Genomic DNA, 23,123 nt, shown 5'->3' on the forward strand with positions numbered 1-23,123 from the left:
CTATGTGCCAAATACTGTACTAAGTACTGAGTTTGAATCGGGATGATCAGGTAGGACAAAGTCCCTGAAGTTATGGGGCTCACAGTCTAAGTAGAAGTGAGAACAAATAAATAATTCCCATTTTACAGATGAGGAAACTGAAGGACAGAGAAGCTAGGCAACTGGTCTAAAGTCATTCAGCAAACAAGGGGTGGATTCAGGATTAGAACCCAGGTCTTCTGTTTCCCAGGCCTGTGCTGTTTCCAGTAGGCCACCATTCTTCTCTCACTCTTTCTTTCTCCCTCGCACTCTTTTTTTCCCTCTCTCTTTCTCTCTCTCTCTCTCTCTCCTCCTCATGCTCTCACTCCCCCTCATTCTCTCCTACTATCTCTCTGATTCTCTCTTTGTCAGTGAGAAGTTAACTCCCTTTTCATTGCTCCATCTTATTCATTTCACTCTTGGTTAGGATGCCAAGTATCTATGTTCAACTTGCAAGGCAATAGTATCTTTGAGTGCTTTCTTTATGCAGAGCACTGTCCTCAGTGACTGAGGTTAGTAGATATGATCCCTGTGTTCAAGGGCTTTACAGATTAGCAGAGCAGACAGACATTTAAATGATTTACTGGTCGGAAGGAGACATAAAAGGGGATTTGAAGAAGAGAAGATGCTTAAACAGTAGGGAGCTTAAGATATGTGCATTAAATCTAAGGGTGGTTGTGTAAGGGGCTCAGAGGTCTAGCAGTGGGAGGAATATAATGTGGGGAGATTAGAAATTAATTGGGGAAGTCCTCATGGATGAGATGTGATTTCAAAAGGACTCTGAAGATGGGATAAGCTATGGTCTGTTTAATTTGCAGTGGAAGGGAGTTTCAAACAGGGGAAGGTTGTGAGCAAGAAGTTAGTAGCAAGAGAGATGAGAGTGAGACCAAGTGAGTCTGTTAACTTGAGAGGAACATAGAATGTGAAGGGTGGAGTGGAAGAAGAGGTTAGATATGTAGAAGGGAAAGAGCTGGTTGAGTACCTTACAGCAAATGATCAGGAGGTTCTGCTTGATGTAGCGAGGAATAAGCAACCTTGTTTGGCGGTTAAGGACTGGAAAGGTGTGCCCAGTGATATTTTAGAAAAATGATCTGGACAGCCGAGGGAAGTAGGGAGGGACAGGTATCGGGGAGATCAGTGAAAAGGTTGATGCAGTAGAAGAGTCAGGATATGACAAGAGTGTCGGCCAACCCAGTGGGCATTTGGGTAGAAAAGAAAGGGTGGATTCTGGAAATGTTGTGAAGGGTAGGGTTGTTGGGTAGGGATCATCTCTATATGTTGCCAACTTGTACTTCCCAAGCTCTTAGTACAGTGCTCTGCACACAGTAAGCACTCATAAATACAGTTGAATGAATGAATGAATAAAACTGACAGGATTTGATGATAAGCCGAACATGCGAGTGGATTTAAGGGTATTGTCAAAGTTGCGGGCTTTAGGGATGGAGAAGAGTGCAGTGTTTAGCCAGTACAAGTTGCACAGGATCAATGAAAAATCTAAAATGTGGTAAGAGCTTAAAACAATAAAATACCACCAAATTCTATTTTACTATGCACTTATTAAGCTTAATTTTTTGTGTGTAGTGGCATAAGAATGCCAACCATCTTTATACTGATGTTTAAGTGCTTACTTTGTGCCAGGCACTGTACTAAGCACTAGAGTAGGTACAAGGTAATCTGTTTGAACACAGTCCCTTTTCTACTTGTGCCTTATAGTCTTAATCCCCATTTTACAGATGAAGAAACTGAGGCACAGAGAAGTTAAATGACTTGACAAAGATCACACAGCAGACAAGTAGCAGAGCTGGGATTAGAACCCAGATCTTTGACTCCTAGGCTTGTGTTTTTTTCCTTTAGCTCAGGATACCTGCCTAATGCTTCCGACCTTGAATTGTTCTCTTTCCGAAGTCATGTTTTAGAAATACAGCTCAAGCCAGGCAGGGTTAGAACAGTACATGAGCAGAAGTGTTGCAGGCTCTTAGCAGTTTTTTGTCACCTTAAGACTGCGGCTTGAATGGGGAGTGGGCCTCTGACCGCTGACCCTTCCAATCCCAACTCAGTGCTAAGTGGGATATTGCTCTCTGTGCGTTTTGGGGTTTTAGGTATGTGACTTCACATTTCAGTATTTTTTCTGCTCTAAGTGAACACCTCCTTCATGCTTCAGCTCTATGCCGCTCTAATTGAGGGTGAGTGTATTTGGTTTGAGGGATAAAATGGTTGTTTGAAATCTCATCAGGGTTTTTCCTCTACCCCCAAATGACCCAGGACTTTGGACTTTCGAAACCAAATCTGGCTGGGAGCCCAGAGAGTATGGACAAAATTCTTCATTGATGTTGCTCCTGGAGAACCCTGAGGAGCAGTGTGGAAGAGGCCAGACTTGGCAACTCCTTTTTAAAAAAAATGCTTTCTTCCTCTTACATTTTTCTATCCTGTTTTCATATTAATAATAACAATCATGGTACTTGTTAAGTGCTTACTACGTGCCAAACACTATTCTAAGCTCTGGGGTAGATACGAGTTAATCAGGTTGGACACAGTCCCTGTCTCACATGGGACTCACAGTCTTAGTCCCCATTTTACGGTTGAGGTAACTGAGGCCCAGAGAGGTTGTCTTCCCAAGGTCACACAGAAGACATGTGATGGAGCGGAATTAGAACTCAGGTCGTTTGGACTCCCAGATTCATGCTGTAACCACTAAGACATGCCGTTTCTTTTCATTGTTGGCTGCATGCATATCTGTGGTATGCTTTCCATCTGCCTCATGGTCAAAAGTTCCTGGGAAGTGGGAGAATAGGAGAAAGGACCAAGATTGTCTGGACCATGGTGTAACAGTCCACAATTCTAAAGGATTTAAGCTTGAGTGGATCTCCAGAGCTGCCAAGTCTGGGGCTGGCTGCTGATAAGCTCCTTCAGGGCAAGAAATCGTGTCTACCAACTCTGTAGAGAAGCAGCATGTCCCAGTGGAAAGAGCCCGGGCTTTGGTGTCAGAGGTCTTGGGTTCAAGTCCTGGCTCCGCCACTTGTCAGCTGTGTGACTTTAGGCAAGTCACTTAACTTCTCTGGGCCTCAGTTACCTCATCTGTCAAATGGGGATTGACTGTGAGCCCTATGTAGGACAACCTGATCACATTGTAACTTCCCCAGAGCTTAGAACAGTGCTTTGCACATAGTAAGTGCTTAATAAATACCATTATTATTATTATTATTATTGTATTGTTCTCTTCCAGGACTCAGTAAAGTGTTCTGTTCACAGGAAGTACTCAGTAAGTACCGCTGATTGACAGATTGAGCCACTCAGTTGTCCCAAGATTGGGTTTGGGACTTTACCCATTTTGCTTACTCCAGGGTGACAAGATGCAAAGACTCTTTATCTTGCATATGCATGATCTAGAAGTCCTGGAAAAAAGAGCAAGAGAAAAATCCACTTTTATGATAGGACTGCAAATTGAGTAATACTAATTGTATAGAAAAAGGCCTTTTGCCTCGATTTTGCTTTTAGTTCCAATTTTACTTAGAGTGGTAATTGAAGGACCCCTGTGTGCTTAGATCACCTTACGATTGTTGAAAGGTAATTGTGCACCACAAGAGTAATTATTCTTCTTGATCCTACTCGATGGGAAACGAGCAGAATTGTAATTCCCAGATTTTATGCACCTTGCCCAGTGCTTTCTGCCTTTTTTATTATCCTGCTTCAGTCTTGCCAGCAGGTTTTGATTTTCTTGTTCTAGCCCAAGGAATGCAAACAAATTCTTCTGAAGAAATATTCTGCACTCAAGTCTGAAATTGAATCAAGAGAAGCGAACTGAGAGGGCAGCTGTGGACTGATAAGATCTGGAATGGGCATATGGGCTAGACAGAGAGTCTGTGTAGAGTGATGGTTGAGGAATACAGGCCTGGATTGAGAAAATAGATCGGGGCTGTTTAGAAGTCATGCGGGCAATTGTAAGGGATGTGATACCGAGTAGATTTGTTGGCACACTGAAGAAAACCAAAAGTTTCAACACATTTGTGTTTGTGTTAGAGATGGAAAGCAGGAGGATTTTTGTTAAAAAGATTGATGGATCATGGACTGTTGACACACTTAATAGGGTAGTGAGTACACTTAAACTCTTATGGATATGTCGTCCCTCTGGAAGTCTTTAATCCCAGTTGGTAATCCAGATGAGCCAGAGTAACTCACCTTTCTGGTCAACCATAACATCTCTTAGGTTGCCAATGAGAGTTTATCTCTTATTTCTCCCTGTGGTGACACTTTCTGTCAAGGCTGTTTCTACTTTCCAGGAACTCGGAGCCAGAAGAGTATGTGAATGTGAAACTCTACTAACAGCAGGATTGCTTATAGGCCCCCCAGATGCAGAATGGGTGATGGAGCAGACAATTGACCTACACTGGCCAGAAAAGCAGCTAGGCTCAGGACCAAATCAGGGGTACAGTGGGATGGGGTGAGCTGGTAGTGGGGTTATCACTTTCCAACAAGAGAAACGAAGGCCGCTGCCCCCCAAGACCCTGTCAGGGTGAAGAGCAAAGCCAGAGATGGTTCAGGATTGTGATCCATGGGGAGGAGCTGGGACCAAGGCACAAATGGAGTCAGACCCAAAGCAGGCTAAAGCAGAATTAGGCCTGGAGGTTCTAAAGGTGGGTGTATGTACGTATGCATGTATGTATGGAAAGATAGGGGTGGAGCTGGCCAAATACAGGCATGGACCTCGGACTGAGGCCTTGATTGTGTGTCCCAAACCGTGGTTACTGTCCCAGCAGTTAACCAGGTCATCCTGGCTAGTGGTAGCCGTAAACTGGTTGAGAAACTTTCTAGGTAGTGCAGTGGGCCTGGTCACCAGGCTACCAGCCAAGTACCTGACTTCCCAAGATGGACAGAGCCAACACTGAGTGAACTATCCAAAACTAGGCCCCTTAATCGCTCCGTGGGCTGGGAATATGTCTACCAACTCTGTCTTATTATACTCTTCCAAATGCTTAGAACAGTGGGTCTGCACACAGTAGATGCTCACTTAATACAGAAAGCAAGATTTGACAGAAAGCAAGGTCTTTTGTAAGGGATAGAGGGGAGGCCTACGGCCATGGGCTCAATCAATCAAACATTTATTGAGAACTTACTGTATATAGAGCACTGTATTAAGCATTTGGAAGAGTGAAATGGTAGACACAATCCTTGCCCTTGAGGAGCTTGCAATCTAGCAGGGAATATGAAAGGTAACCTAATTTAAGGATGGGAGGAAGAAAGTGAATATGTAGGTGAGTGAATGCTTGAGTAACAGAGTATGTAACAAGGTAACAGAGTAACTGAGTCTAATATCGGTTCTGCCATTTGTCTGCTGTGTGTCTGGGTAAGTCACTTAACTTCTCTGTGCCTGTTACCTCACCTGTCAAATGGAGGTTATAACTGTGAGCCTCTAGTGGGACACAAATTGCATCCAACCTCAATTGCTTGTATCTACCCCAGAACTTAGTATAGTGCCTGGCACACAGTAAGAGCTTAACAAATACCATTAAAAAAAGAGAGTTCTGTTGGTGAGTACGTAGTGCGTGATTGGCACGAACAGGATTGAGATTCCCATTAAATGCAGCAAAGAAAATAATCAGGTCTACTGAAGCTCCAGCCGGGGCCAACTTACCTGCTAATTGCAGGGATAAAACCAGGGAATAGGAAAAATTAGGAGGAGGTAGGATTTCAGAGAGGTTTGAAAATGGCAAAGGGAAGGGAGTTCCAAGCACTAGAAAGGGACGGAAGCAGGAGAGACGAGTGAGACATGGTGAATAGGTTCTAGTGTCAAGGGTGAAAATTCATTCATTCAGTCATATTTACTGAGTGCTTACTGTGTGCAGTGCACTGTACTAAGTGCTTGGAAAGTACAATTCAGCAATAGACAATCCCAATTCACTATTGTGAAAGGGGGCATTTTAGGTGCTTTTATCCTTAAGAAAAAAACAAAATCATAGGCCAAGTAAGTTTTCAGCTTTGTCTTCTCCTTTTCTTTGAGTCAGATTCCTTTTACTTCCTTGTCCCTCTCCATGGTGTGTCTATGTGTTGGGGGTGTTATGTGTGTGTTCCCTGATTAATCACCTGGCCCGAGCATGTGTGCATGAGAATCTGCCTCTGAACCCTGGTATGAGTGTCTTCTATAGGCTGTTTTTACTGTTTTTGCTATCATTAGGGGTGTCAAGCCCAATGTATGCATAGCTATTGGGCTTCATGTAGTATCTCTGAAATTGTCATCCAAAGCCTTATTGCAGAATCTCTATTACAAATGATAATGTAAGAAGCAGAAAGGACACAGCTTGACTTTATCTACCAGGCTGCTTTTGCAACACTGTAGGTTAGAGAACTCATCTTTGGATTTATGTCAAGCCAATTTGATCTGACAGACGTTGAAAGATGCAGGATGCAAATGGAACCCCATGAGTCTAGTTCTGTTCAGTCTCTTTTCTAACTTTACAGAATCCACAGGAAACCTGAGATCCCTGTTTTGCTGCACAAGGTCGATAGTTGTTTTCTGTCCACCAAAGAAGTGATTCATTAAGAAGGAATATTTCTCTCTTCCCTTGCACTCAATACAACGCTGTTGTGGTATTGAAATGGAATGCTTCTGACTACTTTAATTATCTGAGTATTCTGGTCCATCCTCTTCCCCCTCCCACACACCTTGGACTATAAAGTCTTCATTAGAATTTAAATTCAAGGGATGGAACTTCATTTTATTCTGCTTGCATAATTCCCCACAGGACACAATACCATGCTCTGCACAAGTTTGGCAATTCAGTACTGTGGCACATTGCTCTAAACACAGTAAGCACTCAATAAATATGATTGAATGAATACTAATAATCAACCAATCATTGGTATTTATTGAGCATCGATTATGCTCAGAACACTCTACTAAGCCCTTGGGAAACTACAATACAATAGAGTTAGTGGATATAATCCTTGCCCTCAGGGAGCTTAATACTGTCCTGGGGAAATATACATCCATAGCCAGTCAGTTTCAATTTATAATGGAGTAAAGAACCTACTGGCATCCACTTTCCCGTTTTTGTGGTATTTAGATGCATACTATGTGCCAGGCATTGTAGTAAACATCAGGGTAGAAACAAGCTGATCAGCTTGGAGACAGTTCATGACCACATGGGGCTCACAGCTTTAATCCTCATTTTACAAATAAGGTAAATGAGGCACAGAGAATGAAGTGACTTGCTAAGTCACACAGCAGACAGTGGCAGAGCTGGGATTAGAACTCAGGTCATTTTGTCTCCCAGGTCTGGGCTCTATCCACTAGGCCATGCTGCTTCTACTCACAGTGTTAGAGAAGTTGTTAAGTGGGATTGAGACTCTCAGAAAGTCTTTCTCTCTAGTGAACTATATGCACTCTTGCCCAAAACTAAGCTTCCTTCAGAATGGCTGGGGTGGGAGGGGGGTGCTCTGATGAAAATGAGACCAGTCCACTGGAGTTAGAAGCCAAGAACATAAGCAACCCTCTATATTGTAAGCTCGTTGTGGGCAAGGAATGTGTGTATTGTTACATGGTACTCTCCCAAGCGCTTAGTATAGTGCTCTGCATGCAGTAAGCACTGGATAAATATGGTTGAATTAATGAATGAAGCAGCAACATAATTAAGTCTAACCAATGGTTCTTGTAGTCTATGCCTCTGTCTCCAATTAAAAGGGGACCCCCCCCCCCCCCACCATGTTGTTCAGTTCAGTGACAATGTCACATGGACCTATCTTTTCTCACACAAAAGCCAAGCCTGGACACCAGAGAAACAAAAGTAGGTTACAGCACTTGTGTACGTATTTATAATTAGTTAAATAATAATAATGATGGCATTTGTTAAGTGTTTACTATGTGCAAAGCACTGTTCCAAGTTTAATGCCTGTCTTCCCTTCTAGACTGTAAGGTCCTTGTGGGTCCATCTACCACCTCTCTTATAGTGTGATAATAATACTAACTTGTGGCATTTGTTAAGCGCTTACTTTGTCAAGCACCATACTAAGCCCTGGGGTAGAGAAAAGATAATCAGCTCCCATGTGAGGCTGACAATCTAGGTAGGAGGGAGAACAGGTATTGAATCTCCATTTTGCAGATGAGAGAACTGAGGCACAGAGAAGTTAAGTGACTTGCTCAAAATCACACAGCAGACAAGTGGCAGAACCAAGATTAGAACCCAGGTCCTCTGAGTCCCAGGGCCGGGATCTTTCCATTTGTTTGTGCTGCTTCTCCATACTCTCCCAAGCACTTAATACAGTGCTCTGCACACATTAAGCACTCAATAAATACAACTGATTGATCGACTACTCCAAATGTTTGGCCAGATGGTGAATGTTGGGATAATCTATTCAGAGGCTCTCAGGAGTTGAAATCAAGTATTTTATTTTTATTATATGTCCCCAGCCCCTACTTTAGTGCTCAGCACACAATAGCTGGTCCCTAAATGCTGTCGATGATGATCCAAAAATTTGTGCTCTGTTGGGTTGCTCGCCCTTTAGAGACCCTTCTCCAGCAACCTAGACAACTCCCTCCATTGATATACTTAGAGTATCTCTGAAATACTAGTGAGATTCAGATGCTCCTGATAATTCCCTTTGGATCAGTAGCTGGCAGAATCAAGTACAGTGCTCTGCACACGGTAGGTGCTCAATAAATATGACTGAATGAAACAAGTCTCCTTCAAGGGCCCAGGTCCAGGAGAAACCTATCCTAAAAGCTGATATTGTTTACTTTTCCTGCAGTGAAACTGAAAATAGACAAAGCGTTGTTTCTTACTAGTGCATCAAACGGACAAACACTGGTAGGCAAGAACTTTTCTTGAGCAAACGGGAAGGACTGTCTCTTGTCTCCTTGAATTTCAAGGAGGCCTATGATTGAAGTTAATGCAACATGTCGTCTCTTTTAGAGAAGGTTCTCAGTGGGCGTGCAGTTTCTGTGGCTGGATGTGAGGAAGTAAATAAGTATTGTTAGCGCGGGTTATCAGAGAAGAAAGGAAATATATTTGGGAGGGAAATTGGAGATGAGTAAAATTTTGTATGTTTCCTCTAAGAAATTATGGTTGGATAATAGTTCTTGGTGCTGTATGGACAGTTTATATAGCTTTTTGGAGTGAATTATCTGATAGAAATAAACAGTCATTTTTTTCAGTTGTTTAGAAAGGCAGGCAACCACTACTTTCATGAGATATAATAGTTCTATTAATAATAAGTACCCAAGGTCACACAGCAGACAAGTGGCTTGTCCTCTGACTCCCACCCCATGTTCTTTCCAATAGTTCATACTTCTTCTCAACTTTTCTTATGCTGTTGAGTCATTCCCAACCCAGAGAGACTCCATGGACACATCTCTCCCAGAACACCCTGTCTCCATCTGCAATAATTCTGGTAGTGTATCCATAGAGTTTCCTTGGTCAAAATATGGAAGTGGTTTCCCTTTGCCGCCTTCTACGCAGTTAACTTGAGTCTCTGCCCTGGACTCTTTCCTATGCTCCTGCTGCTCAGCACAGTTGAGTTTTGACTTGTAGCCAATTGTCTTACAAAGCTAGCCAACTGCCCAAGCTAAGAATGGAATGCATATGCCTCTGCTTGACTCTCCCTTCTGTAGCGGTGACTGGTAGAATACTGGAAAGTTTCCAGGTGCCATCCTGAGAGGGGTCTTCTCAACTATGGTCTAAAAATTTAGTTGACAAAATTTAGTTAAATAGGCAGCAGAAACCTTTGATTTTCTAGGTACAGGTGCTGTCCTTAGCAATGACATGAGCACTTTGGATGAGGATGAACATAACAGTAGTGGGCAAGGCAGACTATTCCAAACCAGTCTCCAGAAACCAAATGCTCTTACAAACAGGACAGGTTTTACTCTGTCCTTAATTTGAGTTAGTTCCTGGCAGGCCCAGGTTAAGGCTACAGTGGGATTGGGTTAAGGTGTTAATAATAATAAAAATAACTGTGGTATTTAAGTGCTTACTATGTATTAAGTGCTGGGTAGATACAAAATAATTGGGTAATTAGGTTGGACACTGTCCCTGTCCCACATAGGGCTCACCGTCTTAATCCGCATTTTACAGATGAGGTAACTGAGTGACTTGCCCAAGCAAGCAGCAGCAAACAAATGGCAGAGGTGGAATTAGAACCCAGGTCCCCCAGGATACTTTGCAGGCTGACTTTCAATCCTGGTTGTTTTCAGCACACCTCATTTCCAGAGGCCCCTCTCAGGATTGCACCTGGAGAGTTTCCAGTACTCTACCAGTCTCTGCTTCGGGAGGGAGAGTCAAGCAGGGGCATACCCATTCCATTCCTAGCTTGGGCAGTGGCTAGCTAGTTGAAGGCAATCTGCTACAAGTCAAAACTCACCTGTGCTGGGCAGCAGCAGCATGAGAGAGAATTGTGGTTGGAGACTCGGGTTAACAGAGTGGAAGATGGCAATGGTAAACCATTTCCATATTTTTACCAAGAAAACTCTATGGATGCATTATTGGAACAGTTTCAGATGGAGGTGGGGCATTCTGGGATAGTTGTGTCCATAGAGTAGCAATGGGTTGGAATCAACTCGACAGCATAAGACAAAACATTTCCAGAGAGATCTCCATGGGCCCAGCCTGGCCTTGGCCATAGCAAAAATGTGGGTGTGTCTTGGGGGTCTCGCAGAAGATGCACTCATCCTCTGGACTATAAGCTCATTGTGGGCAGGGAAGTGTCTACCAACCCTGTTACATTGTAAGTTCCCAAGTGCTTAGTACAGCGCTCTGCACACAGTAAGCTCTCAATAAATACCACTGATTGTTGTGCTGGAGAGTTGGCTGTGGTGTGCCCCTTCCCCAGTTATCAAAACTTCCCTGTCAGAGGTCAACCACATATTTATCAATCCAAATCACACCCCAAGCAGCTTGGAGTGGCTTATAATTCTTAGTGCCTTTCTTCCAGCTCTTAGAACAGTGCTTGGCACGTAGTAAGTGCATAACAAATGCCATCATCATTATTATTATTGTGTCTATCCCAATGCTGAGTACAGTGTGTGGCACCTAGTAAATGCTAAACAAATACCACATCTATAATTTCAGAGAATATTGTCCAAGGAGTCCTTGCTTAACATGTGTTTTTGGGCGCCAGGGTGTTTTTTGAACTCTAATCCGCATTAAACACTGATAAAATGCACAGAAAACAATGAAGATCTGATTTCAAGATTTCAGCTTGAGAAAGAATATCCATGGGCGCAAATGTATATAAGGAAGAAGATAGTTGGAAAGAAAAAAAACAAAGTGGAGAAGACCAGGTGATAAGTGGGTAGGGAAGTAGCATGGACTAGTGGATAGAGCATGAGCCTGTGAGTCAGAAGGACCTGAGTTCTAATCCTGACTTTGCCTCTTGTCTATTGTATGACCTTGGGCAAGTCAGTTCATTTCTTTACGTCTCAGTTCCCTCATTTGTGAAATGGGGATTAAGTCTGTGAATCTTAGGTGGGACAGGGACTGTGTCCAACCTGATTACCTTTTATCTATGCCAGCACTTAGAACAGTTCCTGGAACATAGTAAGTGCTTAACAAATACCACTATTATTATTATTATTATTATTACAAGGGACTATGTACAAACCGATTTGCCTGTGTCCCCTCCAGCACTTAGAACAGTGCCTGGCACATAGTAAGTACTTAACAAATACCATTATTATTATCATTATTATTATTACTAAGAGGTTGGAATGAGATCCTGAGAATGTTCCCTGGGGTCACTGTAATGAGCAGAAAATAGGTCAGTCCCATTCTCCCTCCCACCCCCAGTCCCGCTGCTCTCGGTGCCGCGGGCCACTGTGTATGGTTTAAGGCTGTTTCAAAATCATATTAAGACTTTATAAGAAATTGAAGGTGCACCCCACCACGCCGATCCGTTCCGAACTGAGGAAAAGAAAGTTTTACAGACAACTCATAAAGGCAGATAGACTTTGAACTGCTGGGCACTGAAGACCGTTACATCGTGCTGCCTGATCTTCTTAGAACACATGACCCCGTTCCCTGAGGGATAATGCTATTACTGGCCCTTTAGATTCTTCGTTTGCCAAAAATAATAGTACAGATGGAATGGAGGAACTTTTCTCCTCCCTGCTAAATACGGTCAAAGAAATTGCATAGGGCCGGACCTAGTCACATTTAATATCTCGAGACAGCAGCGTGACTTAGTGGAAAGAGCACGGGCCTGCAAGTAAGAGGTTGTGGATTCTAATTCCGGCTCTGCCGCGTAATGTGCTGTGGAAGCAGCATGGCCTAGTGGATAGAGCACAGGCCTGGGAGTTAGAAGGACACTTAATAAATGCCATCATCATCATCATCATATTTTAGACTATGAGCCCACTGTTGGGTAGGGACTGTCTCTATATGTTGCCAACTTGTACTTCCCAAGCGCTTAGTACAGTGCTCTGCACACAGTAAGCGCTCAATAAATGCGATTTGATTGACCTGAGTTCTAATGTTGGCTGCACTACTTGTCTGCTGTGTGACCTTGGGCAAACCACTTAACCTCTCTGTGCCTGTTACCTCATCTGTAAAAAAAAAAAAAATGGGGATGAAAACTGCGAGCCCCATGTGGGATGGGGACAGGGTCCAACATAACTTGTATCTACCCCAGCCCTCAGCATAGTGCTCGGCTCATAGTAGGTGCTTAACAAGTAACTTAATTATAGAGGCAGCGTGGCTTAGTGGAAAGAGCGTGGGCTTGGGAGTCAGAGGTTGTGGGTTCTATTCCAGACTCCGCCACTTATCTGCTGTGTGACTTTGGGCAAATCACTTAATTTCTCTGTGCCTCAGTTACCTCATCTGTAAAATGAGGATTAAGACTGTGAGCCCATGTGGGACAACGTGATTGCCTTGTATCTCCTCCAGTGCTTAGAACAATGTTTGGCACATTGTAAGTGCTTAAGAAATACCATCATTATTATTATATCAGCTGTGTGACCTTGGGCAAGTCACTTAGCTTCTTGTGCCTCAGTTATCTCATCTGTAAAATGGGGATTAGGACTGTGAATCCCATGTGGGACATGGACTGTATGTAACCTGATTTAGCTTGTAACTATCTCCTCCTGCTTGGAACATAGTAAGCACTTAACAAATACCACAGTTTTTATTATAAGTAGCAGTAGTACAACAGCAAGGATGTTGATTGGCCATCAGAAATTCATGCTCGTATTCGAGTTTGTGACCAGTCAGGAGCCATTTTGCTGCCTTCCCCACTGAGGAGTGGCACATGGGTTTGTGAGAATCCATAGGAGTCGGACTCCTGCACAGACTCATAATAATAATGATAATAATAATAATAATATGTATGGTACTTGTTTAGCACTTGCTATGTGAGAAGCACTGGGGTAGATACAAGTTAATCAGGTTGGACACAGTCCCTGTCCCATGTGGGGCTCATATTCTCAATCCCCATTTTACAGATGAGGTAACTGAGTCACAGAGAAGTGAAGTGACTTGCCCAAGGTCACAAAGCAGACAAGTAGTGGAGCCGGGATTAGAACCCAGGTCCTTCTAGCTCTCCTTCCCCTCCTGTGTGTGGGTTCCCCACACACCCACCAGTGCCACCATTCCCAATCCTTAGATTAATTCACTCATGATGCCAACCAGAGTCACAGCTTGTGGCACAGTACTGTCTTCTGGGCTTTGTTGAGGCAAAGAAAAGGTATTTAGAGGTCTAATACCTGCCAAAGTGGTTTTACAGGAATCTTGATGAGTGAGTAATTTTTAACAAACAACTCATTTAATAGCTTCAGCTGGGAGCTCCAGGGGCTTGATTTCAGATTAAGTAATACAATACCAGTCTGTAGTGGCATGACTGTGCCATCATTAATGTCCTTTTTGTAAGCCTAAGGTTTTATGGATGGATGATGTCATCTGTTCTAAATCATAGCAAACTGAAATTTAGCACACACACCAGGCAGGATGCAACCTGGAGGGAAAAATGTAGTAAGCTGGGTCAATTATTATTTTTTTTTTTAGCTATAAAGATAACACTACAATGTATATCAGTTATTGAAAATTTAGTTTGGTGTGTAATTGAAGCAATGGTAAACGTTCTTGAAACAGCTGAGAAATGGAGTACTATGGGACGAGATCCATAGATGTTAATTGGTTACCTCAGGGACCAGTAGGTGAATATGATTTGGGTCCCAAATGAAAATAAAGTGGCTTTATCCTAGAGCAGCGTGACCTAGTGGAACGAGCCTGGGCCTGGTAGCGGATCAGGATTCAAATCCCATCTCTCCCGCGTGACCTTGGGCAAGTCACTTGACTTTTTACAGATGAGCACAATGAGGACTCAATACCTGTTCCCCACTCCTAGTTAGACTGTAAGCCCATCTGGAAAGGGGTCTGTGTCCAACCTGATTATCTTGTAATCTAATCCAGTGCTTAGTACAGTGCTTGGCACATAGAATGTTCTTAACCAATACCTCAATTATTATCATTATTGCTTTATTAATAATAATAATGACATTTCTGAAGTGCTTACTAAGTGCAAAGCACTGTTCTAAGCGCTGGGGAGGTTACAAGGTGCTCACCTCCCCAGCGCTTAGAACAGTGCTTTGCAGGTAGTAAGCGCTTCATAAATGCCATCATTATTATTATTATCTGGTTGTTCCATGGGTGGGCTCACCGTCTTAATCCCCATTTTGTCAGATGAGGTAACTGAGGCACAGAGAAGTTAGGTGACTTGCCCAAAGTCACACAGCTGACAATTGGCAGAGCCGGGATTTGAATCCATGACCCCTGACTCCAAAGCCTGTGCTCTTTCCACTGAGCCAAGCTGCTTCCCTTATTATTGCTATTATTATTATTATTATTGTTCCATATTACAAGACCACCAGTTTGTTCTAGAGAGCTGTTTACAGGTTCCAGCTAGTTTTATTAGTCACTCCTGTTGATAAGCAACACTAACCTGTTCACTGATTCTACCAGCATGAGAAAAAAAAAAAATTGTAGAACAAGCCCCAGGAGGAAATGCCAGGAATTGAAAGGAGCACCTCAGATGGAGCATTTCTTGTTTTCATTATTACCAGAATTGAACATTGGGCAGCCCAAATCCATATTGTCAATAAAGATTCATTCATATTTGAGTGCTTATTCTGTACAAAGCACTGTCCTAAGCACTTGCAACAGACACATTATTGTGAAATTACATCAATCTGGACATCCAATTGAAAAATTAAAAGAAAAGGGAAATTAAAATGCAAAAATTACGATTTATTCAAGCCGCATTAGAGCCCTGACTTAATAACGTGAAGCCAGGCTTCGTGGGTTAGAGTCCCTCAGCACTCTTAATTCAGACTACACCTTAGAGCTATAGATCCTCTGGGCAGACCAGGCCCTTACTCCGGTTTGACTTTTTCCTTTTTTTTCCTCCATTGCTGCTTAATTTGTTTTCATTTTATTTCTGAAGTGAAACAGCATGAAGCCATCTAATGAGGTTGTGTTTCTCCTAGGTGTTGAAAGACTGTGAAGCATGTAAAACTAGCAAATGGGGAGTCAGGCTGGACCTTTTTCCAGAGAAACGGCTTTGCTGAATTCTCCCTCTGTTAATTGCATTTCCAGCCACCCTGACAGCTTGTTCTTGCCCACTCTGAGCACTGTGCAGTTGCCCATTGGGCGAGCAGAGGTTTCCTTCCCTCTTGCGAAAGTTTCTTTCTCTTCTGTGAAATGAACAGTTTCATCTATAAAGCTGCTAAAGAAGCAGCTTCTTGGGGTACCTGTGACCTTACAACGTCGCCGGGTCAGTTCAGTGCTTCATGAGTAAATGTATTTGTCTCTTTTGGAGATGGTTTTTTAATGTACAGGCCAGTGAAACTACTTTGCAGCAAGGAAGCTGTCCCTTATTTTCCCCAGTCTTTTTCCATATTCAAGCGCTGTGGGGATGTTAACGTAGGCAGTGGAGAACTTCTAACAGCAGGGGATGTATATTTGCACAAATAAATAGTTCATTTCCTCCAGGCCTTTCAGAAAATTATAGCCAGAAACCATTTAATCTGGCTTGGTAAAAGACAGTGCTTATGTCCCAAGTTGTAGCTCGAGAGCATTTGGGCTGAATTATCTTTAAATCCTCATTGTTACTGTTGGAGCTGTTGATCCTTCACTTTTCTCCTCTGATACCGCAGTTCTTAGGACATTTCTTAGCTTCTTTTGTTGCTTCCCTACCTAACACCATGCTTCTCTTACTTTAAAAAACTTACCATCGCCTTCCTCTGAAGCTGTTGAACTACATCATACTGATTAAACCACAGAGAAACCCTATTGAAGGTATCAACAACCAAGTTCTTCCATTGCTGAATACCAGTTGGGCATCACTGAGGCACAAACTCTCTAGATTGTTTCTCTGAGGCCCAAAGGAGTCAATGTTGTATCCCTTGATGCCCAGTTTTCTCCGGTAATGATGATGATAATAATAATAATAATAGTAATAATAATGTTAGTGATTGTGACGCACTTTCAATGTGCCAAGCTCTCTACTAAGCATTTGGTTAGATACCAGGTAATCAGAATAGATACAGTCCCTTTACCACAAGGGGCTCACAGAAAAACAGCATGAAACCACCTAATGAGGTTGTGTTTCTACTAGGTGTTGATAGACTAATTAGGTCTTTTTTGTATGATATTAAGCGCTCACTATGTGCCAGGCAATGCACTAAGCACTGGGGTAGATACAAGCTGATCAGATCAGAAGCAGTTCCTATTTGGCATAGGGCTCACAGTCTTAATTCCCATTTTACTGATGAGGTAACTGAGGCACAGTTAGGTTAAATGACTGGCCCAAGGCCAGCCAGCAGACAAATGGTAGAGGCAGAATTAGAACTCAGGTGCTTCTGACTTTCAGGCCCATGCTCTATCCACTAGACCATGCTGCTTTCCTACGTTTCCATTTTACAGATGAGGAAACTGAGGCACAGAGAAGCGAAGTGACTTGCCTAAAACCACCCAGTGGGGATGGCTGGGATGACTTTGGTGTAGGAGGAATCTGGGTCAGCGTGTGTGTGTGTAGCATTATGATTTCCATAAATTAAGTTAATCTTGCCCAAACTGGATGAACCTCATTGCTTAGGTGGTGAGAAGAGAAAGTGTCATGGCAGGTTGAGGGGGAAGCAAGGGAGACCAGGGAAGATGGAACAATCCTGTAAAGCCTCATCTTTGCCCTGCTCTCTCCTATGATATTTGTTAAGCACTTATTCTGTGCCAGGTGCTGTACTAAGCACTGGATTATATACAAGCTAATCAGGTTGGACACAGTTCCTGCCTCACCTGGGGCTCACAGTTTTAATCCCCATTTTACAGATGAGGTAACTGAGGCAAAGAGAAGTGAATTGCCCAAGGTCACACAGCAGAGAAGTGGTGGAGGCAGGATTAGAACCCAGGTCCCTGTGACTCCCAGAACCATGGTCTATGTACTGCTGCACAGTGTCAGGGCTAGGGTGGGAGGCTTTTTTTCTGGAGCCTAATGGGGTTGTCCGCAGGCCCAGCTACTTCCTGCACCGGACGTGTATGGCGAGGGCAGGAGGAGGGCCAGAGAAAGCGGCTCAGTCTGTGCAAACAGGTGCTTGGAAATCGATTTTCCAATTAGTTTGAAAAGAAATGGTTTGGGGATCATAAAAGCCAACAAACTTAAGCGTGATTTTAAGGACGCCTTTCCTTCCCATCTCCAGAGGTGAACACATTTCACCAGTAAATGTGCTCCCCAAATCCTTACAAGTAACACTTCAGGCCCTGTGAACATTTGGGGGTCTCACCTTGGGTTTCAAACTCTCTTTTCCTGGCAAGGTCAGGGTGACGGCTGAATCCTGAAATTCCAAATGTTAGAACCAAACAGGGATGCAGTATATCCGCCACCCTCTAACTTTACATCCCCATATAGCGCTCACAGTGGGAGCTATTCCTCTTCCAGTGTGACACACCGCACTTGTGCCCGGGCCTGCCAGATGGTGTGTGTAATTATTATTTTTATAATGTTGTTATTGCTCTCTAGTCACCCTGTAAAGCCAACGCAGCCCCCCAGTAAACTGTGCACGTTGAAGCTGAAACCTTAAAGCTGATTGGCTTTCTGCATCTTTTACACAATGGTAATGGAGAAGGAAAAAAGGTCCCATTTAATTTATAGAAACTGTTTAACGTTTATAGAGTCTCCACCGATCCTTACTGGCAAAATCAGGAGGTCCACAAAAGACCATGGGGAAAACTGTCTGAGTGACAATAACAGAAAAAAAACGAAGAGGGTTTGGCTTTATTTTTTTTTGCTTTTCTACATTCGATTTTGGGGGTATTTGGTAGTATCAGGTTGAACCAAGGCTGATTTGTGACAGTTTATTTCATTCTTCCTTCAACCAAGTTCATTTTCATGGATTTTTCAGTTTAGCTCAATTCTGTTCAATTCTAACTATGTGAGTCCCTCAAGGTTCAGTTCTGGATCCCCTTCTATTGTCCATCTCCATCCACCCTGTAGAGCACTGGTTCACTCCCAAGGCTTCAATTACCATTTCTATGCAGATGATTCCCAAATCTATCCCTCCAGTCCTGATCTTTCTCCTTCTCTGCAGCCTCACGTTTCCTCCTGAGTTTAGGTCATCTCTGCTTGAATGTCCCCCCAACACCTTAAACTTAACATGTTCAAAACAAAACCCCTCATCTTCCCATCCAAACCCTGTCCTCTCCATGTCATTACCATCCCTGTAGACAGCACCACTTTGCCTCCTTGTCTCACAAACCCATTGGCATTATTCTCCACTCATCAGTCAATTAACAGTATTTATTGAACACTTGCTACATGCAGAGCACTGTAGTAAGCTTTTATCTACCCCAGCATTTAGTACAGTGCCTGGCACATAGTAAGCCCTTAATAAATAACATTATTATTATTATTATTATTGTTATTACTATTATTAAGCACTTGTGAGACTCGTCCCTCTAATTCAACCCACATATTGAATCTCCATTTTACAGTTGAGGAAACTGAGGCACAGAGAAATTGTCTTGCCCAAGGTCACACAGCAACACAATGCTCTGCAAACAGCACGTCCCAGTAAATGCCATTGTTTGGTTGATTCTACCTATAAATGCAGCTTGAATTAGAGGCAGAGTGCCAACAAGTCAGCTCATTTGAATCTGGAAAGTACCGGCAATCTTACTGTCAAAAAGCCCAGTCCTCTTATGTTTTGTCTCCTGGGGTTTTGTCCTCTCGGTTTCTCCAGCTTCTTAGTCTGGAGGTGTTCAGCTATGATCTTTACAACTCAAGTGGAGTTTTTGTTAAAGTAGAGTAGAGATGGTGAGGTGAGAGGGAGAGCACATCTCCAGGTCCGGAGGAAGGGGTGCTGTCGGGAAGGGCTGCGGAGATGCACAGTGTCATCCTGAAAGTCTACTAGTAATATCCAATGGGGCCTGGATTTGACTAGCTCCAACCTGAGGTTCGAGTCTGCCGTTTCCTAATCTAACATCGCCTTCTTGACTTCTTCTGTTCTTCAATTTCTCCCTTCCTGTTTTCTCCCCTGTTTTCAGTTTTATGGAGTGTGTATCATGCTAGATGATCCATGTTGAAAGGTCTCAGAGGGAAAGTGCTCTATAAAGCAGCAAACCAATAAATAAATCTCCGAGCCAAATGACTGAACCCATTTGCTCACGTAATAGGTCTGGAAATGTAGCTTAAGAATTCCCTGAATGGTGCATTTCTGGTTATACTTAAGCCAAAACTACAGACACAAAGTTGGATTCTTCATTTCTATCAAGTACCATGGACATTTTTTCCGTATTCTTTTATTTTTCCATATTTCTTCCTTGTCCCTCAGATTCATCTCCCAGGACATAGACCAAATATAAATTTCTTCAGATTTTGAAAGTGTGGGCCACCAGATTCATCCTGCTGCCCATCCCACTGGAGTCTATTTCCTAGATTGAAATCTTAAAATCTAGCTGAGAATAATAACATTGTTTCTTCGTGTCCCAACTGCATCATAATCTCTGCCGCTGGGTGTTTTAGATTTTGTTAAATGAATCCTGACTTGTTTCAAAAGAAAAGCCTATAGAAAAACCACTTAGGTCTTTTTCTATTTTGTAGCATACTTAAGGAGTACTGAATCTCCCCACCCCCACTCCACCCTCTCTGCCCATAAACTTAGATTTTTACTGGAATTAGTTATTTAACTATTCTGAGTTGTTGGCAGGGACACATACAGTAGTTCACACCAGCTACTCTTACAGGATGAAAAAAAATGAAAACCGCCAAGTACAGTTGTATGTGCAATTGCGATCCGCTGACTCTTCAATGAAAAGATCAAAAAGCACAATATTAAAATTTTGATTTATGGGAGCTGCTATTTGCTTCATAATTAGCCTGATCGGAAAAGCAATGCAGATGTTATAGAACACCGAACTCCTTATTTCCCTGGAGGTAGATTGGTTCTTATTTTCTTATTGCTAAAGAAATGTAAAATGGTTTTAAACACTTGTAATGCGTTTTTCCAGTATGTTGAAAACCAGGACTGGGTAACTTTATTGTTTTTTTGGTTAGTTCATTTCAAGAAATGAAATGAAAGTCTTAACTGTTGTCGGTTATGAAATCCCCATGTCTTCCTCCACTGGACATCCTATATATCAGCAATAGAGCAAATTCCGATGGAAATTTTTCTTTGTGTTATGGTATTGGTTAAGTGCTCCCTATGTGCCTGGCACTGTACTAAATGCTGGAGTAGATACAAGGCAAACGGGTTGAACACAGTGTCTGTCCCACACAGGGCTCACAGTGTTAATCTTCATTTTACAGATGAGGTAACTGAGGCATAGAGAAGTTAAGTGACTTTAGAGCAGGGGCCTGAGAGTCAGAAGAACCTGGGTTCCAATGTGACTCCAACACTTGTCTGCTGTGTGACCTTGGGCAACTCAGTTTACTTCTCTGGGCCTCAATTACCTTATCTGTAAAATGGGGATTAACAGTCTTTTAGACTGTGAGCCCACTGTTGGGTAGGGACTGTCTCTATGTATTGCCAATTTGTACTTCCCAAGCGCTTAGTACAGTGCTCTGCACATAGTAAGCGCTCAATAAAAATGAGCACTTAACAAATACCACAATTATTATTGTTAACTTTCTCCAGAACAGTACCTAGGCACATTCGGGCTCTTACTGCGCTAGGACGGAAAAGTGCCTTTTTTGGAGAAAGGTCAGAGGTCCACTCACTAGCACGTTACTTTAGGCAACTGGAAAAGGTCAAAAAGAGGGTATTCCTAGAAGTGGTAAAGGGGTTATAAATCTATGCTGGGCTATTCCTATTGAGAATTATTGGGAATATTTAGGGACTAAGGAGGAATAATCATTATCATCATCAGTGATATTTAGTGAATGCAAAGTACTGCTTTAAGCACTCTGGGAGAGAACAAAAGATGTACAGAGTCTGCTCAATGACCTACAGGATCTTAGAGCACAGGCCTGGGATTTCTAAAGTCGTGGGTTCTAATCCCAGCTCTGCCGCTTGTCTACTGTGTGACCTTGGACAAGTCACTTTACTTCTCTGAGCCTTAGTTACCTCATCTGTAAAATGGGGATTGAGACTGTGAGCCCCACATGAGATAGGAACTGTGTTCAACCCGATTAGCTTGTATCCATCCCAGCAGTTAGTACGGTGCCAGGCACATAGTAAGCAATTAACAAATACCATGATTATTATTATTATTATAAATAATAGTAATAATAATTTGTGTTCAGGTCTAACTGGATGATTCAGGATGGGGGTGAAAATAAGAACCAGGACACTTATAGCCTCTGCCGTTAGTTGCTGTGCAAGTGATTAGCCCCCTCCCCCTCACCCCCCCAACCAGGATGTCTCCAGCCACCCAATGTTTCAACCACATTCCAGGAGAAAATCCCTGCTCAGCTATGGGAACACAGATTCCTACACATCACACCACCTGAGAAAGATGTAGGACAGCTTTTTTGTTTGTTTTGGTGGTGGACTGTTTTTAAAGGTATTTGCCAAGCACTTACTATGTGCCAGGCAGTGTACTAAGTGCTGGAGTAGATACAACATAATTGGGCTAGGGAATTAGATTGCACCATTTGAGACTTCAGGCCTGGGCCTGGAGAGAAAGAGAATGTGGAAGCACTAAGATTTTTTCTATTTAAAACTCATTCCTAAGGTTACTGAGGTGAGTGCACACATTTTGCTTGGCCTCCCTTGACTCCTTACATGCTGAAGTGTTCAGAATTGTCAAATCTTATGCTGAATGTCTTAAGGTTGCCTTTGGGTTGGAGCATTTGGACTGCAGATTCTGGGCATTGGTAAATTTCCCAAGGCCAAAAAAGGATGTAGACTTTACGTATCCAATCCAGTCTTTCACTGTGCGTTTCCACTATGCCTACTGAAGAGAACGCTGCTACAGAATCAGGGAACATTGTTCTGTCAAAGCGTGTCTGTCTGAATAGAACATGATGCACTGTTGGAAGAAACAGTCGTGTGCATGTGTGTGGTGTCTGTCAAAGCAAATGGGAGCCCTCTGAGAGACAGGGGCCATGTCTAATTCACCTGAGTATTCTTTCCCAGTGCTTAGCACAGTGCTTTGCACACAGTAAGCACTTAATAAATACTATTACTACCGTTGCTACTTGAATTTCCCTGAATGTGGAGTTTGTCAGAAAAATAACCCCCTGGTTTAAGGAAAGCTGAGTGGTTTCATATATATATATATATATATATCTGAGTAGTAAATGTCATCTATCATCTGAGAAGGTAAAGCAAATAGATAAAAAAAGGCATCAGTGAAGTTGAGAACCTATTTGCAACCAGAGTCAAAAGAGTTTTTGGTGAGCCTTCTTCTGAAACAGTTTTCAGGCATTATAAATAGGAAGGGTTTTTTTTTTAGCTAATCAGATACCTTAGAAATTGATAGTACCATTAAATACTTGATTGTATGGAGATGAGGTAGGAATTTTCTAAACAACTCTCCTCATAGTTAAAATGAATGTTTGGTTTTTTTCCAGTGGAAAGAGAAAATGTTCAGAAGAGAACATTCACCCGATGGATCAATCTTCATCTGGAGAAGGTATGACTAGCTCAGACCTTGATTTGTATTTCTTGATTCTGTTGTGTAATTGCACAGATG

General features: G+C 42.7%; 1 protein-coding gene and 1 non-coding gene across 2 annotated transcripts in view; both read left to right on the forward strand.

The window, feature by feature from the left end:
- Positions 1-23,123, forward strand: part of CLMN (calmin) — a 133,756-nt gene that overhangs the window by 68,213 nt on the left and 42,420 nt on the right. The window contains exon 2 of the mRNA XM_038766346.1: positions 23,002-23,063. Coding sequence (XP_038622274.1) covers positions 23,002-23,063 — 62 coding nt within the window. The remainder of the gene's footprint in view (positions 1-23,001; positions 23,064-23,123) is intronic.
- LOC119937655 lies at positions 10,221-10,358 on the forward strand. The gene has a single exon (XR_005454177.1). It is a non-coding gene; the product is annotated as a small nucleolar RNA SNORA7 (small nucleolar RNA).

The sequence above is a fragment of the Tachyglossus aculeatus genome, chromosome 1 (assembly GCF_015852505.1).
Source record: "Tachyglossus aculeatus isolate mTacAcu1 chromosome 1, mTacAcu1.pri, whole genome shotgun sequence".
Taxonomy (NCBI): Eukaryota; Metazoa; Chordata; class Mammalia; order Monotremata; family Tachyglossidae; genus Tachyglossus; species Tachyglossus aculeatus.